At 32.6% G+C, this 20,006-nt stretch overlaps 1 protein-coding gene across 1 annotated transcript; it reads right to left on the bottom strand.

Annotated features, from left to right (window-relative positions):
- Window positions 1-12,919: 12,919 nt before the first annotated feature.
- On the bottom strand, window positions 12,920-13,453 carry LOC136068724 (uncharacterized). Its single transcript, XM_065776245.1, has one exon. It carries the CDS (start codon window positions 13,451-13,453, stop codon window positions 12,920-12,922), a length of 534 nt encoding a protein of 177 aa, XP_065632317.1.
- Between the last annotated feature and the right edge of the window lie 6,553 nt (window positions 13,454-20,006).

Raw genomic sequence — 20,006 nt, 5'->3', positions numbered from 1 at the left:
GTAACAAATATTGATGTTGTGGCATATTTTCTTAGTTATTAGAAAAGAATTTCAAGAGATGGTAAGAATAATTGATGTTGTTTCTTATTTTCTCTTTTTTGGTTATTAGGAAAGAATCTAAAAGATGGTAAGAATTATTATAGACCTAGATTTCATTTTCTTTTTTTTTTCCCTTTGTTTTTTTTTTCCTTTATCTAATGTTTCTAAATAAAGGTATGATAGTCTTATTATAATTTTATGAAAGAGTATCAAGATATTTAATCACTTTTCTTTTCTACATCAATCTAATACTTGTAATTTTGGAAAAGAAAGAAAATGGAAAGAGGAAACAAAGGACAAAAAAGGGAAAACAAGCTAAAGTAGTATTTGTTCTGCCTTTAAAAACGAAGCCCAATTGTGTTAAGACTAAATTCTTAAATGTACTAATATGTTCAAGTGGCCAATTAACTATAGTTACTAATCTACTTTCTAAAAGAAACTAGTTAAATTAACTAATAATAAACATCTTTATCGACATTTATAAATTAATATCATAAAAAGATGATAAAAGAAAGTCAAGTAATTATGTATTTCTTAAGTAATCAAAATAGAATCACACAAAATAATTTAATATAACCTTTTGAATATAAGATATAATTAGCATTTGACTGTCTTATGGCAAGTTTTATGTTAAGATGCCATTGGTGTACTAAACTTATTGGGAGCAAAACAATTTCTTTAGAGGAAATGCAAGTTATCTCGCACAAAAGGCACAACATAATTAAAACCAACGAAAATTATGCTTTGTTCTATTGCATCGTATGCTAATACAAAATAAAAAAAAAAAATAAAAAAGGTTTAAAATTAAATATATTTTTGTCAAGATTTGGTGGCTCAATGCAAATGATAGGTCAGCAAAACATGATAAAAAATTAAAATAAAAGCTTACAAAAAATATCTTTTACAAGCTTGAATTTATGACTCACATAGAAAGAGAAGAAATACTACAACAATAGGGATCTTTCTTGATGATGAGGGATCTTTCTTGATGATGACTCCTAACTAGTGAAAATGATCTTCCAACAATTTAGGTCAAATGTTTTGAGGATGGACCTTTTCAAGTCTATTGTAAAATAGTTAGGTACCTCAAAAAAAAAAAAAAATAGTTAGGCAAATTCATATACGAACACAATTTTTAATAGATTCTATACTAGAAAATGCGTGTATATATATTATTTGAAAAGTAAGGATACTATGGAAGAAGGTACTAGATTTTATTTTTAATGTAAGCATATAGATGATTCTTGAATGGATTGGGTAACACGAAAGATAAATTCCAAGTTTAGAATATATATATATATATATATATATATATATATGAAGGAAAGATTAAAAAAAAATTATTCATTCACTTAACTTCTTATTGTCATTTATTATTTTCTTCCAAATCAAGAAAGAATTACAAAAGATGCAAAGAAATATTCAAAATGTAAACAATAAGGTAATAAGAATAAAGAAAAAGAAAAAGTAATGGGATGAGTGAAAGACGTGCATATGAATTTAGTTTGTTTAGCAAGCCGAAGAATGCTTTGAAATCCAAAGTATAAAATTCTTCCCATAAAAAAAAAGTATAAAATTCTATAGAATTTTTGAAGTGTCCTTTCTTGTTAACATAAACAATAGAAATCAATATTAGTAATTTCAAAAGTTAAATTTTGAGTAAATTCTAGCTCAAAATTCATCATTTAAATGAAACACGAGATAAAATTTCGTTTGTGTATATCCTAGATATAACCTAAATAGAGATGCATATATAAATCTTATAAATGAATGAGAAAATTAAATGTTAGTATGGACATGTTTGGAAACACAAAAGGAAAAGAAATAGAAAATGTTACTATGAAGTATTTAAGTCTAAGTTGGCAAGCAAGCATATGCCTTGCCTACTTGCCTACTTCTTCCTTTATTCTTTCTTTCTTTCTTTTGTTTTCTTTGTTTTGAAGCAAGTATTTTTTCTTTGACACAATGGCATGAAAATCCTATATATAGTAGATGTTATATAGGGATTTCATATGAAGTTAGACTTAAAAAAAATTGAAATTGAGAATAATTTGGAAGCTTCCTTAAGTGTGTTTTGAAGCCAAAATTAGGTTCCTCTTGATGTAAGTATTGATAGTTGCCTTTATAAATTTGTTCACATGTATATGTGTTTTTCTATTGGTATTTATAAACAATAGATTACTTTGCTTATTTAAAATTTGTCATATAGATGTTAAATGTAATAAGATTTTATTGCACTTGACACTATATTTTTGTGAGATATATTACTACTAGATGGTTTGGTTTATGTTACATTTAATGCAATTTGGATAAATGGTATATCACTCAATTATTTTTCATAAATCAATCTTTTCTTGAATGTCATTTTTATTTAATATCTATTATAGGATAATCACACACAGAATTTCAAAATAATTAGTTGCCATTTATTGTTAAATTTATAAAGTTTGTCATTTACTGTATTTAAGTATACAAAAAAAATATAATCACTCTTCATAGATTAGTGAGTTTTTAATGTCTAATCACCTTGATTTTTAGAAAGAATAATAGATCACCTTAATATTTAATTAGCATGATAGATTGAGGAAAGAAATTTAGTCCGATAATGAGATTACAAACTATTATTATGAAAGAATGGAATTGAGGAATATAACTTATATTGAAGTTAATTATCCAAAAAAGAAAAAAAATAAATAAAACTTCAGTAAAAGTTACCCAAAAGTCAAACTTGAACATGTCCTATCAAATGTTCATTTTATTCCATATTAATAGTAAGATCATTTACATTCATTCTCAAAAATTACCAAATCTTTGCTTTTATTTTTCTTATTATTTATCACATGTGGGGAAGAGAGAATTTCAACCTAAATAAAAAAATAATTATGGGAGTAATAGACTCAACATTAAAACATAAAATGTTTTTATTAATAAAAAAGTTACCCTATTGCATTTCTCATTGTAAAAATGGATTAACATTGAACCAAGCTCGCTTGAGTTTATGTAAAACTCTAAAATACTTTGCTCTTTCGTTTTTGAATCCCCAAACTATAGTTACTGCTAAACTTGTTTTAGAGGTTTTGTTGGATTAGCTTTGTTGTTTTTACTTTTGAGTTGTATTGACTAAATTGAGGTAAGGAAAAACTTGAATAAAAAATTGATTATATCAATATAAAGACAAACTAAATTGCACTCTTTACTTATGTATTGAATAAAGGCAAACTTAGATTTTCGTTAGATGATTTTAAATAAATGATAATGTTTGGCATAAACAAAAGGAACAAAAAAGTAAAAAACAAATTATATTTTTCTATTAACAAGAATGTAGGATCAATTAAAAACATATGAATTTTTGTTATGCAAGCATTCTTATTATTTATTCTTAACTTTTTAGATGCATTCCATTTATTTTTGAGAAAATCGTGTTTATTTTTAATGAAATCAAGTAAAATAATTCTCATCTATATAATACTTTTATTCTTTTCTAAAATAAATAACTTTAATTTTTAATAAAAATCAATTAAAAGAATTCCAATTTATACAATAGTTTTTGTGCCTTTCAGTGTTGACATTCAAAAATTGAAAATGCCCACCCAACCAAAAGACCCACGGGCCACACCGAAGCCCTTTAAATATTCACATCTAATTTCATAACCGTATGAAGCCCAAAAAACAAAGAAATCAGGGGGTTTTGAACCTTTGTTAAATTAAAAGCCCATGAATAAAACATTGAATCCAACTCCAACCTCTTTTAGTTTCTCATTTATGAAACAAACACTTGGTGAGTTAGGCCCAAAAACTACAAATCAACCACCGAATCGCTCCCTTTGTTCAATAAATCAACAGCTCCCAGGCCAGATGTGGCCTCACCTCAATCAATCTCTCTCCCTAGTCCCTACCAAAACCACACTTTCCAAATCCCTCTTTTTTTTTTTTAAATTGTAATTCATTCATCCCTCTTTTTGCTGCTATTCAATTCTCATTACACACTCTCTCTGTTTCTTTCTTGCTATCTCTCTCTGATTTTATTATTAATATTTATGCCTTTTTTCTTATTATTTATTTTATTTTTATAAACAATAAAGAAATTTGATGATGATGATGATATGTGTGTGATTGTGACTTTGCATGTGGTCATACAATTAAATAAATAAAGAAGATAGATTAGATTAGATGGAGCAGCAGCAGCAGCAGGGGATTCAGCATTTTTGCCATCCGGAGCATCCCTTGCTCTTCAATCCTGATGACGACAGAAGTGGACTTCGTTGTTGGGGGTGTTGGGAACCAATGTATGGTCCTAGCTACAGTTGTAAAGAATATGAATGCAGCTGGTACCTCACCATTCATCATAAATCATGTGCGGAACTACCCCTTGGGCTGCTCCTGCTCCCTGGTGTGGGCGGGAATGGATAATATGCTAGAAACTGGAACTTTCTGATAATTAAATATCTTTTAAGGATTTAAATTTATTTTCGTTGGAATATGAGTTTGACTTACTTTATCACATTTTTGCGAAAATGAGGCTGATACAAATTTTGGTGCGAAATTGAGATAGTGTATATGATAGTGGTACATAGTAAAAAACACAAATATATAAATATATATATATATATATATATATATATATATATATCAATCCTGTAAAACGTCTTCTTTGTAAACAACTGCTCAAAATCGAAGTATAAAAATGCGAACTCTGTGTTCAACCCGACCCCCGATTTTGCCAACTCTGTGTTCAAAAACTGGACACACGCTATGGGCTTTACTATTTCTCCATATGCGATTTCGTTGCCCACCTCAATTGTGCCCTTCTCAGCGAAAACAAGGAGGACATAAATTTGCTGGAATTTAAAGATGATGAAGTTCCACAGCTCAATGAATTGATTGACTTAGTAACTTACAAAGTCAACAGATTTAATATGAGGGAGGACGGAACTCAAATAGCTGCAGTAATCGAACACTTCAGTCATGAGCATGTCTTAAAGCTTACTGATGATGAGGTTCTAAATAACCAAAAATGTTATGCGTGCGTAAGAGCCATTCTCCCTCCGATTTATAGTTGTGTAAATTGTAGCTTCTTTCTTCATGAATTTTGTGCTAAATTACCCCAAAAAAAGAAACACCCACTTCATCGACACCCTCTCACCCTCTTCCCAACATCACCTTATCCAAGTAAGATATTTGGGTGTTATGCGTGTGAGCGTTTATGCAATGGCTTCAACTATAGTTGTGAGACATGTCGATTTAGTCTCGATGTTCAATGTGGTTTGATCTTAGACATTCTTACCCACCCTGGTCATGAGCATTGACTTATTCTCTCTAGCATTGAATCTGAACAGAATTGTAGTTGTTGTGATTCCAAAATTTATCCAATATTTCATTGTACCACTTGTGAGTTTGCTTTGGACTTCAATTGCGCTACATTACCACATACCACAAGATACGGACAACATGATCATCCCTTCGCTCTCTGTTATATTGCTGAAGATGATTCCAATGAATATTACTGTGATGTCTATGAAGAAGAAAGAGATTCAAAGCATTGGTTCTACTACTCTGCAGATTGCAGTTATCCTGCTCATCCCAATTGTATTTTAGGGAAATACCCAAATTGCATGTTTGGAGTTGCTTACACATTTAAGTGTCACCCACACCCCCTTATTTTCGTTGAGGAAGCTAAAGACCACCCTAAATGTGACCGTTGTGGTAATTCATGCAAAGACTTGATCTATCAATGTGCCCAATGTAATTTCAATAGCCACAGATTATGTGTATAGAAAGGGAAAATGTGGTTAAATTTTTTTTTTTTCTATATTAGACTTTCCACATAAATTTTGGTGCATGAAGTTCATTAAATGATGGTGCAGTAATTCTTTTTAATTCTCTTTCATGTCGTCATGTTTCAGATGGGACATAAATACATTGAGCCAACTCATGGTTGTCTGAGTAAATACATCGAACCAACTCATGGTTGTACCTTGCCTTGTCCACACATGTTAGAAGCAAGAGATTTGTAGATAATATGATTTTTTTTTTTTTCAGTTTTTAATGTTTTATGGTATTTTTTTTAGCAATGGAAGGCACTCAAAGTTAAACATTGAGTTCATGGATGATGAACATATATTGGAACTAAAAGGCAGACTGCAGCTATTTCTTATCTGTTGTGTATAATTGTTTTTCCTCTCTTTTCCGTTTTTATGCTTTTGCTCAAAAAAGCATGCTTTTGTTTCTTTTCCGTGAATAATTTTTTATGCATTCTACTATTGTCCAATTATGTTATTATTATTATTTTTAAACAATGCTTTGTGGACATGCCTATTATGATCATCTAACTTTGTCCTCTTTTTCCGCTACCTGATTCTTATGTTATTCATTTCAGTCTCCTGATAATTGTGCAATAAACATAGTCAACATTATTTTAGCACCATGAGACAGAGTACTTGGCATCTCTTCAGCTTCTCTACATCCCTCTTGTTATGGTTAAATTATTAATATTCATTTTTCAAAAGTCCTTCATTGACAGTTATAATTGGCAGCAATCCTTTTCAAACTTGCCAGATACCACTTTCAACGTACCATTTTCTCCCCTCTAATTTAAACTTAGGTTAGGTTCTTGTTACTTAGGACTTCTTCTTTAGCACATAGGCTTCTGCATTCTGCTCAAACAAGTTCCCAGCTTCATTCAGAAAATCCACCCTAACATTTTCATTGGTCATCTTTTGCCCACACACTTCCAAAGATTTTGTTGTTAGTAGGATCTAATGGCTTCCTTGTCATAGCCTCGTGGAATACCCATGGTGTTGAAATCAATCTTGTGGGGGCAGAACCTACAAGAAATACAGAATGGCAAAGTAAACGGAATGGAATGAAATCAATCAAGGGATTTGTAAATAATATCGACAGCCCAAAAACGGAGACTCGGCTTGAGGTCGTGAATAATAGAGAGCTTAAGAATGGAGGCTCAACTCAAGTTTGTCAAGACTCAAGACTAACAAAGAAGGCCTGAAAATGGAGATTCATTTTGAAAATGAAAGTGTGAGCTTGATTGGATTTAGGGGTATGTTCCTTTTTGTTTTAAATGGTTTGTTGGATATCAAATATGAAGTTCTTGAGTTTATTATTATTGATTGGCTTAATATTAGGTAAAATTTTAAAATTGAATGAAATGGGTATATATATTTTCATTATTATTAAGCACTTTCGAAAATGATACTATAGTTGTTTGACACGTATATAATAGTTGAAATTTTATGCTATTTTGAACCACTTTCAAAATTTTATACTATAGTTGTTAGCACAAGAATGCTATTTGCACACATTTTTGTCACTTGTTTTTCTCACCCAGCCTTTAAACCTTCACTTCAAATTAAAACAGATGTCACATTTCCTTCAAAAATGCTATAATTTTTCCCATGTTGTTCAAGGTCTGTAATTGAGGCGAGTTGAAGAGCCTTTCATGTTAGCTCCTTTTGTACTGATTTAGACTATATCATAATCCAACACACATGCTATAAGATGCTACCCTCCCTTCCTCCCTTTTGTTTTCTGCCAAATTGTTTGTATTTACTTGAACTTCTTCATGTAATGGCTTCCTATGCCATGTCATCTTGTAGGTCACTACTCTGGACATTAGTAGATGTAGACTTATCACTATCCCTGGCAATTCTAATTTTAGATTTAGTGTTAGTTTGATCTGACTTTGAGTCATAAGTGAAATTTTATAAAATAAATGCTTTTTTCCAGCTTGGGGTAGTGCTGTATCTTTTGAGCCTTTATTTGTTTTTATGCCATTATTCATAGTCTTTGAAAGATTTGGAGAGGTTAAGGAACCAATAGGCATTCGTTGGAACTCCAGCTATTGTATATGATTATACCACAAAATTTCATTTGCTCATACCTAAGTTACCAAGCTTTAAGGGGTGGTTTTTGAGTGGTGCATTTGTAAAAATTTTGAATTTCATTCTACCTTTTTATTGTAATTCACTTTTGGTCATATTCGAATAAAAAAATTTCCTCTATTTGAGCTACACTCTTCTTTTTTCCTCTGATGTGCAAATGCAGATAGTCTTCCATTCTCTAGTGGGGTTCATTTACAGTATTTGATTATAATGGGTGGAAATTTAGAGAAGCAACATTTTCAACATCTTATTCTCAGGTATCTTCATTCTTACCCTCCTATGTTCTTTAGGAAATCTTCTTTTTCTTTTCTTTATTTATTTATCAATTTTTGGGGGTTTTCACTTTTGGAGTTAAATCTCTATATTGTGTTATTCAGTTATTGTTTGTTCATTTTCTAGCTTATACACAACCAATACAAGTTCAACTTTTAATGTCATTGTTATAACTTAGGCATAGAGCAGTCGTTACAAAATATAATAAGGTAATATTTTTTTAATAAATATGGAGTTCCCCCCCTCCCCTCCCCTCTCTCCCCCTTTAGAAGATCAAATACTCAGTTGCTATGATGATCAGTATTGTGGTTTGGATCAAGCTGTTTGATGAAATGGCTGTCTTCTTTAATATAGCTTTGGTCGCACTTAAGATTGTACTCTATTAAATGTTATTTTGTTTAGAATAATGAAAAATGTGACAAGTGCAGCCTTGTCATTTTCCCTGTTTTATAATTGTGTGAAGTGTAGCTTCTTTCTTCATAAATCATTTGATTTGTTAAATTGCCTAGTAAAAAGCCACACTCACTCACTCACCTCCCAAAGACACACTATACAAGACTGATTGTAATAACTGCGCTCTGCCTGCAAAGGATAAGTATTAAAATGTCTAGGCAATTTTCCATCCAGAATCTTGTTATTTTCTCAATTTGAGGCCTGCAATCATGATATCTTAACTTACCAGGGACTAGAGTCATACCCAGATATCTAACTAGGTGACTACCTTCCTTAGATTGACAAGCATCCAAAATCTGGTTCTTTAGATCAGTAGATACACCTGCACAATATATTTTACGTTTAGAGCATCAATCACCAAGCCAGAAATCACTTTAAACTCATCTAAAAAAATTTCACTAACAGGACTGGGAGTAGATCAGCTCTTATTCAGTCATTTGCAAAACAAAGATTAATAAGCTTCATATTCTTATGTCTGAGATGGAATTTGAAGTCCTTGCAACCAAGAAATCTCTTCTTTAGCATCTGAGCTAGGTACTCCATTGCTAGCACAAACAAATAAGGGGACAATAGATTCCTTGGTCTCAACTCTATAGCTTCTCGAAAGTAACCAACTAGTTCTCAATTTACATCCATAGAGTACTTAGGAGTGGTAATACACTCTCCCTCACCCAATTGACATATTTTGTGGGAAAACCCACAACCTGAAGGCACTGAATAATAAACCACCATTCCACTGAATCATAAGCTTTCCTAATTTCCACCTTGATGGTACTCCTGACTTGGACTTTTTAATGAACTAATAGCACACTTTCCAGGAACAAAGGCAGTTTGGTTGGGGCTAATAATATCATTCAACGATGCTTTAAATTAATTAGCCAAAATCTTTGTGATGCACTTATAAATGAAAATTGCAACAAAAAATCAGTCTATGATCCCCTATGCTTGAAGGATTGTTTACTTTAGGGACAAGAGTAGTAATGTTGCATTCACATCTCCAAGTAGCCTACCTGAATTGAATTATGATTGGATTGAATGGACTACATCTGATTGGATAACAGGCCAAGCTTTTTTGAAGACACATAATCTGGTGGATATCCAAACTTGAAACTGGCCTCTGTAATGTTTGTATGTGATCTGCTGCAATATTTAAGTCTAGAACCTGTTGAAAGTCTCCCCACATTTCTTGAGGCAGATGCCCCTTAGAGGTGCCTAACAGATTACAAGAGTAGTAATGTTGCATTCACATCTCCAAGTAGCCTACCTGAATTGAATTATGATTGGATTGAATGGACTACATCTGATTGGATAACAGGCCAAGCTTTTTTGAAGACACATAATCTGGTGGATATCCAAACTTGAAACTGGCCTCTGTAATGTTTGTATGTGATCTGCTGCAATATTTAAGTCTAGAACCTGTTGAAAGTCTCCCCACATTTCTTGAGGCAGATGCCCCTTAGAGGTGCCTAACAGATTCTAATAGTATCCCACGGCTAATTGTTTTACCTTTTGAGGATCCTATTCCCAAGAGACTGCAACATACACTTCTGCACAACATATAATTTCATTTTAGCATACTCCACGTGTTTATCCAAATTCCCATATATTTGTATATTTTACTTCTCAATACCTGCTTCACAGCATTTGGCTTAATACAACCTAAACATAGGAACCCCATAAACATCCATTCTCCAAGGCTCCAAGCTTTCTTAATCCAATCTAAGAAAATTCTGATTTTTTTTCCCAAAAGTTAAAAAAATGTAAAGGCTTTAGGACCAAAATTTCTCCTCTCCCTCAGTTGTCAACCTACTCTGTTTCGCTCGAAAAAAGCATTCTCCAATCTTGAATTGCAGCATCACAGTACTATTCTCTTTGGGTCCACCTATTGCTGAAGGCCCTACAATGTTAAGCCCATTCTTTCTCAGTCTAAATCCTGCTCAAAATTGATGATTATGGGGCTCTCACCCACATTCCTAACAACTTTACCTGCCAAATAACTCATCCCTACTCTCCTCACCTAGCACGTGTGCTGCACTGTCCATCCTCCTTGCAGAAAACCTAGCCATTGATGAACTAGAGAAACTCACATCTTCATACACCATTGACGAGCCAAGTAAATTTCCTTCTTCTGTAGCTTTTCCATTCTGAGTCTCAGCCACAACATCAGCACAATTGTGAATTGTACTGAGTTTACAATCCTCTAATAACTTGGATAGTTGACTTATCTAGTCTAATTGAATGTACTCTTGGATAATCTTTAAAACCATGCTAGGTGAAGATACTACTTCAAATCCTGTTTGATAAGTTCATGTCTTAATTATAAAATGTGAGTTAGTGTCATTGTTACATAGCACTTCTAGAATTTCAGCGTAAAAAGCATCTTCTATGACTTATCTATGTACTTGTGTTAGAATAACCATGCTTCAGTCTCTATTCCCTCAAGTAATTTTTAAACGTTCCAGTACTGTCCAATTGTGTTATTAATATATATATTATAAATGATGCTATATGGATATGCCTATACCGATCACCTAATTCTATTCCCTTTTTTTCCTACCCAATTCTTATGTTTATATTTATTTCAGTCTACTGTTGACTGTGCAATTACCATACCAAGCATTATTTTCCACATAAGACAGAATGCTCAGCATCTCTTGAGGTTCTCTACATGCCTATTGTAGTTGTTAAATGGCTTATATTCATTTTTCAAAAGTCATTTACTGACAGTTATAATTGACAGGAATCTGAGTTGAAATGGACAAAGCAGTTTAATTTTTGTATTTATATTTTTCTTTAGGGTTAAATTTTTTTATTCTTTTTTTGAATCTAATGTGTTATTACAACCATAAAAAATGGGTCTCGCCCACCTTTTATAACATTAAGTTGAGACTATTAATGAGTATTTCTGTTTTCATTAAAACATGTCATATTTGCATTTTATTCTTGATCTTACATACCACACTAACTTTATTAAGAAAATAAACTAAGATCTCATAATCTTTTTGAGAACTGAGTTTAAATTTACTACAATGTATCATCAAATCTTGAATTTTACTGATTGATCATATCTTTTTGCAAACACATGTAGTCTGCAGCTCTAGTAGTAAGAAAAATGCAGCATTTAAGCTATATAAAGTCATTCATTCCAGCACTCTAAACTTCCCTATTATATTTGATCCTCTGTATATTAATGTTTTGTATTAGACATGATTCTTTGAATAGTGTTTCCTTATCTGCACTTCTATTTTACCTTTTAAAAAGATTCTATACACACACACACACACACTAAAGCTCCCCTTTTGATGTATCTTTCTCGTGTTTTATTGATAAAGTTCATAGTTTGATTAAGTACTATTCGAAGTAATTGTTTGATTTGGAGCAGTCTTCTGTTGCTGCATAGAAGAGATTAGTTGGTTTTAGTAGCTGCACTTGTAAATTGAACCCTTCCATTGTATGAACAATATATTAGGGTCAAGAAATATTTGATGGCACTGGCATTTCCCCCCAAGATATATATGTATTTTTTATGTGATTTCATGTTATATGGGAGTTTTCTAGCACCTAGTATGTTGTTTGGTGATTCTCATCATGTACGGTCTGATATGGTACTAATAAAGGGGTCTTGTTAATTAGATGTCTGTTTCAAATGCTTATGATGTTTGAGGATTTTTTCTTTATGGGTTGGGAAAATTGCATCAGTTAAGTTTTATCCATGTTAGAATTGGATGAGGTTACACACTGCAGCTCTTAATTAACTGGATGAGTCTAATTGTGGCTGATATTCTTTGGATGTTGCGTTTGGATGTAATGAACAACATTAGCTAGTTGTTGGCGCACATATGTGTTTGGTTGTTGGGCATTGGTGGGTTGCCAATGATGTGACCATTTTGGGTCATGTTTGGGGTGTTTCCTACTAGTACCAGTTTGACACAAGGTCTTAGAAACATCGTCTTTAATTGCATCAATTGCATAATATACAAGCAGGTAAGGCTCATAACTTTAAAATTCCAACTTTATTTTTCTGGTAAATTTGCTTATTATTTTGTTGCAACCATAATTATTATTATTATTATTATTTTGATGTGAAAACCAACATTTTATTGCATATAAGAAATCAAATTTACATCATGGGTTAGAGCTTGCTCAATAAAGAAAGGATACTCTTTACTCCATACAAGATAGTTGCTAATGCCAAATACATGTTTAGCTAGTAAATGTGCAGGTTTGTTGCTCTGTCTTCTAACATGGGAGAACACTATTCACCTAAAGTCCTTGGCCATTTCCTGCATTCCCAATACCACTGCTTCCACTGATGATGGGGGTGTAGACTTCCCAATGAGAGCATTTAGAACCATCACCGAATCACCCTCTAGAACCAAGTCTTCAACACCAGTGTCTTTTGCAAGCAACATCCCTGCTTCAAAAGTGTTTACCTCCACCTCAACAGCCCCCATTGATGCCATAATCTTTTTGCTTAGTGCTGCTTCGACTCTTCCCTTATCATCTCTAATGAGTACACCAGCCCCCACTGCTTTCTGTGCTGAGAAAACTGCACCGTCGATGTTAGCTTTGTACCAAGATGCTTGAGGAGGGCGCCATGGATCAGCGAACTCAGCCACCTGTGTTGACTCTTTAGAAACAGCTACTGCCTCATTGTACTCCATAATGTAGTTCATGGCCCACTGTACCAGCGCCTTCCCATTCTTCTCCCCTACCACATTCCAATTATTCCACAACGCCCAAGCTATTGTCACAACCTTCACTGCTTGTTCATCGTCTACATCATCAACCATCATCAGGATCCACATCATGTCATGGAATGTATGGCATCCTTCCAGGTTCAAGCTTCTCACTATTTTAGAATGACCCCAAGCTTACACCTCAATTAAAAATTCTTTGAAGGAATATGAAATTTGTTAGAAGTAATTGTAAGTAAAAATGTAAAGCTGGACTTTTCTTCTAAAATGTGTTTACTATTTTTCTTATACCCAATGTACCAAAATTGTAAACTTTGTTGCATTCTAAGTATGGAGAAATCTTCTAGATTGAAGGGGAAAGTTGTGATGACCAAAATAGCCAATGAGGGCAACCATGCAATCTTAAAGAAGATAAGAATCAAGAAAAGAGGACTGTGAAACCACCAAAAACGGAAACTCTGGTTTTCATCTGAATAGATCAATTCCATGACTTGCTTTAATTTTTTTCCCCAATGTGATTCATTTTAGAAAAAAGTGTGCATCTTTTGAGTTTGGTAGTGGACCCACTGGAACATTGGAGACATAATGTCCCCCCATCCAGGTTGAAATAGCTCCTCCACCTATCTGTTGACTTGAGTAACTTTGTAAGAGTTTCAATATAATTCAAATTCTGAAAATATTCATAAGTTCAGGCCATTTCCTTTAATATGGTGTATACATATGAAATGAGTGAGATTTATGAATATTCTAGTGCATGTCAGTCACTTATAATGGAAGTAAGTTCATGTACTATTATTCATTTGCATTGCATACAATTTTTATGACAAGAATGTGAAAGCAACTATTTTCTTTAACCTGAGATGGGGGATTTGTGAACAATTCTGTAATGGTGAAATTTCCTTATTACCTTTAATAATGGTTTGTTAACTTTCTCTGCATTTCTTTTATTGTTGCGAATGATGATAGCATGTATTTGTGTAATCTTTTAGTTCTCCACTTCATAACTAGTTAGTGAGCTCCAAATATGCAAAAGCTGATTAAAGTTGAAATAATAGTGCAGCTCAAGGATTCATTTTATAACCCTGTTATGTGTAACAATCAAGGTTGAATTTTGACAGTTCTTCAATCAACAACTCTGGTTTTCAAGTCGCATGTTTGTGGATAACAGATTCTGATAGTATCCCACAGCTAATTGTTTTACCTGTTGAGGATCCTATTCCCGGGAGACTACAACATACACTTCTGCACAATATATAATTTCAATTTAGCATACTCCACTTTTTAGCCAAATTCCATATATATCTATATTTTTATTTCTCAATGCCTACTTCACAGCCTTCGGCTTAATACAAACTAAACATAGGACCCCATAAACATCCATACTCCAAGTCTCCAAGCTTTCTTAATCCAATCTAAAAATTCTGATTTTCTTCCCAAAAGTTAAAAAAAAAACAATTGTGAATTGTACTATCCTCTAATAACTTGGCTGGTTGATGGTTGAGTTATCTGTGTTGGGTTTTTGTATCTCATACAAAAACACACGCAGCGGAAACAACAAAAACACGGATCTACTTCAATCATGAAAGATAAACATGTAACCATGAATTCTAGAATCAAAGAATAGAAAGCGTACCTTGGTGCAGTGAATTTCAAAACCAAACTTGAGAATACCTTCAATCTTCATCTCAATTCCACATGGTGCCCAAGATGTGTGGTCTCTCAATCAGTCTTTTGTACGTAGATTCTCAAAGAAAAATCCTTCTTCTTCTCCTTGTGGAGAAAAACTGATTTTTTTTTTTTTTTTTTCATCTTACGTACGTTAAAACCATTCTCATAGTTTCTTTATTTAATAACACTTATTAAATAATGACTGATTTTTAATTGGGTTAGCCTTTTGGGCCTACCCAATTGGGCTTTAGTTTGTGGCTTGAGATGGGACCAAAGGAACCAATAAGACACTAGTTCCAATGGACCTTGGGCTTTTCCGTCAACTCTTGACAAGTTCAAAGTTACCATTAATTATATTCAATACCACTATAAGAATATAATTGCACTCTAGGCCTTATCTATAAATTATATCCCAAGACTTTATTATACATTCAACCCCTTCATTAAAATATTCGTAGTAATACAAAGTCTTTAATATTGACTGCCACTTTGAAGATTACTACATCTTAATCCTTGAGTACCCGGTTTAATCCTTTATGTTATTCATAATATATTTATGAAATCCAATTCCATAAATATATACTTTAGTAACTCTTTACTAAAGTGGTTGGGCCTAACACTCTGAATAACCAAACTCATTAAACTTATCTCAAGGAAATATTTTATATCTCCGTTAAGAGATTATGAATTCCATCTTGAAAATATATGTTCCATCAACACTAAATGCGGCTGCCCAACATACTGAGATTTTGACCATAACTTATAGATCTCACTCCTGATATATCAAAGCAACCTACATCTCATGATCAAGTTCATTATTCTCTCAGGATTTAGAGTTGATGTAAATAGAAATCGTGAACTTTATTATTCATTTGACAGTCATTAGGAGAATAATAAATCTCACAGCGGTCCAGTTCAATATGTCTTAACTCTTAAAACATATTAACATACCAACTAGAAGTCTCCACTTCCATGATCAAGACAAATCATCTTAGTTGATATGTTATAGTCTTCGCAGATGAAACACCCAATTTCATCATCGACTACGAACTAAAATTCTGAGTTTACAAAGAACTTGTGATTTATATCTTTCTGTGACTTTTCACATAAATCACATACTATGCATCTCATGGACTAAGATAATGTCCTATTAGTTCATAAATGGTCTCATATAATTAAGAAATTTAATTATTCATGACATGCCAATAAATTGGATTTTAGGGCACAAACCCTAACAATCTGGTCTAATTGAATGTACTCTTGGATAATCTTCAAAACCTTGCTAGGTGAAGAGACTACTTCAAATCCTGTCTGATAAGTTCAAGGCTTAGTTAGAAAGTGTCATTGTTACATGGCACCTCAAAAATTTCAGGGTAGAAAAACATCTTTTGTGACTTAGCTGGGTACTTGTGTTCAAAAAACCATGCTTGGGTTTCTATTCCTTGAAGTAATTTTTAAGCGTTCCAGTACTTTCCAATTGTGTTATTAATATATTTGTTCTAGAAAACAAATGTTAGCATATCCTATGGCTTATAGCAGATAAAAATGAAATAAAATTAACATTTTTGTCTCTATATATTAGACTGCAAAACGTGGATCATGCTTGTTGAGAAGCAATTTTGACCACCATATGGTGGAAGCATTCCTACTAAATAATGTATTAGGAAAACCACTCCTGCTTAAAAGGACCAATTAGAAAATGAGTGATCCTCTTCTCTTGGTTTTATATCAGAGTTGTGGACATGGAGATTTATTGATTGAAACAATATCGACTATGTGAAACATATTGTATTTTTTTTTATTCGTTATAGCATTTTTATTTAATGGTGGATGAGGTATCAATATTTGAAATCGTGTGAAACTCTATAGTTTATAGTATTACTTTAGATTTCAAAAGAACATACCTAAAAAAAAGTTAAGAGTCTTATGATTCAGTGATATAGTGTTTGGTTCTCATCATAAGGAGACTTTGGTTTTGAATATCTCTACTCCCACTTATTGTAAGAAAGAAAAAAATACAACTAAATGAGCCATTAGCAATTTGTTGGTGGGAAACTTTCTAATGCGTAAGTCAAAAGGGTTTCTCAAAAAGCTAATTGGAAATGCTCGTATTTCTTGATCTGGGCTAAGTATTTGTTCATGCCTTCTTCTTGATATTGTTTGATTATCATTAAAAGCCTAAAAAGAGACTTTGGTTTTGAATATCTCTACTCCCACTTAATGTAAGAAAAGGAAGAAGAAAAAAAAAAAAAAAATTAAGCATCACATTCACAGCCCCCTTAAAAAAAGAAAAAAAGAAAAGAAAAACCTGATCTCAATCAAACTCAAAAGTTACTCACTTTTTGATCAGGTGGTTGCATTAGCTTTGTGGTAACAGCTACAATAATGTCTTATGCACTCACTTTTTGATTAGGCGGTTGCATTAGCTTTGTGGTCTGTACCTATATATTGCAGACGGGTAAGAGAAAATGCATTGTCAACTTACTCACCAACAGCCATGCCACAAATCTTATGTTGGAACTTATGCTTTCTGATTGGAGGCACCTTCTTGAGCAACTTCCACGCAAACACAATCAACCATGTCTTCCGTGAAATAAACCAGTGTGCCTGCCGATGCATTGGTTGGGCACTACATAAGTTCTAAAGTATATTTTGTACACCTACGTACCTCCTGTCCTATGGTAGTTAATTTGGTAGCCCTTGACTTTGATGAATGATTGGAGGCACCTTCTTCAGCAACTTCCACACAAACACAATCAACCATGTCTTCCGTGAAATAAACCAGTGTGCCTGCCGATGCATTGGTTGGGCACTACATAAGTTCTAAAGTATATTTTGTACACCTACGTACCTCCTGTCCTATGGTAGTTAATTTGGTAGCCCTTGACTTTGATGAGGCTTAGCTCTATTGTAATAGAACTTCTTTTGTTTAAAAATGTAATTTCCCTTGACTTTGATAAGGCTTAGATCTAATCGGTTTTTTCCTGGTTTTATGGCATATCTGGTATAATAGAATTGCTAAACAAAAAAATCTAATCAATTTTTGACAAATTTCTAACAAAATTAATTTAATTTATCAGTTTTACTATCTTTATGAAAATCCAATCAATTTTGAAATACATTTTATAGCAACGAGAATCACCGAGTTCAATTATTAACTTTAGAAGTGGAAATATTAGAAGGAAGCTGATAATTTTGACAGGTGAATAATTTAAGTTTTGAAAATGATTCATTATTTCCTTTTATCTCCAGTTGCACAACTTAAATTGGGTTCACATAATTGTTTTAATTGGTAATTAATTAATTCATAAATCCACTAAATAATAAACTTTGTGATTTAAACCAGTATTCTCCATTTTAACAGCAACATTGAACATCCTAATAAATTATTGGGGCTAAATCAATACTATATATGGTTCAAGAAATCCAACTGAAATTTATAATTAAAACAAAAACAATCAAAGTGAACTTTGACACATAACTTAGAAACAAGTCCAAAAAAAATTCCATTAAAAAAAAAAAAAAAAAATACCCAACAACAGTGGTCTCTTAAAAACCTTGAAACAATACGTTTAAAGGGTCTATGAATTTGGGGAAGAGAGAGGGGGCGATATTTCAAGCGCCGAAGCGCGCGAAAACGGAATTATGTCGCTTGAGTTGAGATGACGTCGTTTTGAATTCCATTCCAATTTCAACACATTAAATTGGTTCATTTCCCACCAACATTTTCTCTTCCACTCTCCGGAGTCTTTACGGTCCGTTTGTTTCCCCAGAGAATACAATAGTTAGGGAAAAATTGAAACCAAAACTCAGAAATCTCATAACAACAGCTTGGACTTGAGATCAAATCTGTAAGATCTCTATTCCTCCCCTCTTTCCTTTCTATTTTACACTCCGATTCCTTCCTTTTGTATATGTCAACATTATTTGTTGAATTCAGGTTCGAATCGCTTCGTGTAACCTTAAATTTTATTTTGATCTAAATTCATACATGTTTATGCTATGCTCCGTCTAATATTATTTGAAAATTTACTCTTTTGTGTTGTTTAGTATCCTTATTGTAACAGAAACAGATACTGTAAGAACATTGTTGTAATAGTTTTGAATTTTTGGCTGTCTATATATTTGATTGAATTATATTCAGCAAAAGAAAGAAAAAAAAACATGGGGGAGATTTGATTGAATATAAACTCAAATTAAGTTTCTATGCTTAATTTGTTACTATGAAATGGCATCATGCTAGGGAAAATTGAATATAGAAATCTTTTGTTTTTTTTTTTTTCCCACTTAAATGAAAATGAGTGATGGATCCTCCATGTACTATTAGATTGACTGAGAAAAGTCATATGATATTGAATGTTTAGGTGATGAGTATGTTCAGTAGCTGATTGAAGAAAAATGAGTATTTTGACTTTTGAGTGAGCATGATAAAGAATTTAACAAATTAGTATTCTATTTTATCCATCTAATATCAGCTTTATTAGTGTGTGTTAAATTATGCCATTGAATATAATGTTTAACTCAAAAAACACATGGGTAAAGTGTCGTTTTTTTCTAAATTACAAGTAGAAAAAGATAAAATATCATTTTTCTAAACACAACTGGTAAAAGACATCAATTTTTCTCAAAGCATGTGATCTATATGTATAAGTTTTGATGACAAGTTCTAACAGTGTCCATTTGGGTACCATAGCTTATTTGCATAGTATTTATCAAAAATATTGCAAACGCAATAAATAAAGACCGGGATTGATCCCATTGATAAGAGCAATATATGCAATTTGATGGTGAGTTTATAGCAAAGAGGAAAAGTGTAGGAACAAATTTCGATATCTTGGAAACAACTGGCTTTGCCCCTCAATAAAAGTGAGTCTTTCACGTTTGTTCCATTTGAGCTCATTTACTCTAATGTACAGGGACCATCTCCTATTCCTACTATAGGGGGATTTAGTCAGTTTTCTTGATGACTTTACACATTACA

Source organism: Quercus suber, unplaced genomic scaffold (genome assembly GCF_002906115.3).
Source record: "Quercus suber isolate HL8 unplaced genomic scaffold, Cork oak 2.0 scaffold_131, whole genome shotgun sequence".
In the NCBI taxonomy this organism is placed as follows: Eukaryota; Viridiplantae; Streptophyta; class Magnoliopsida; order Fagales; family Fagaceae; genus Quercus; species Quercus suber.
This window is presented reverse-complemented; position numbering and strand designations above follow the sequence as displayed.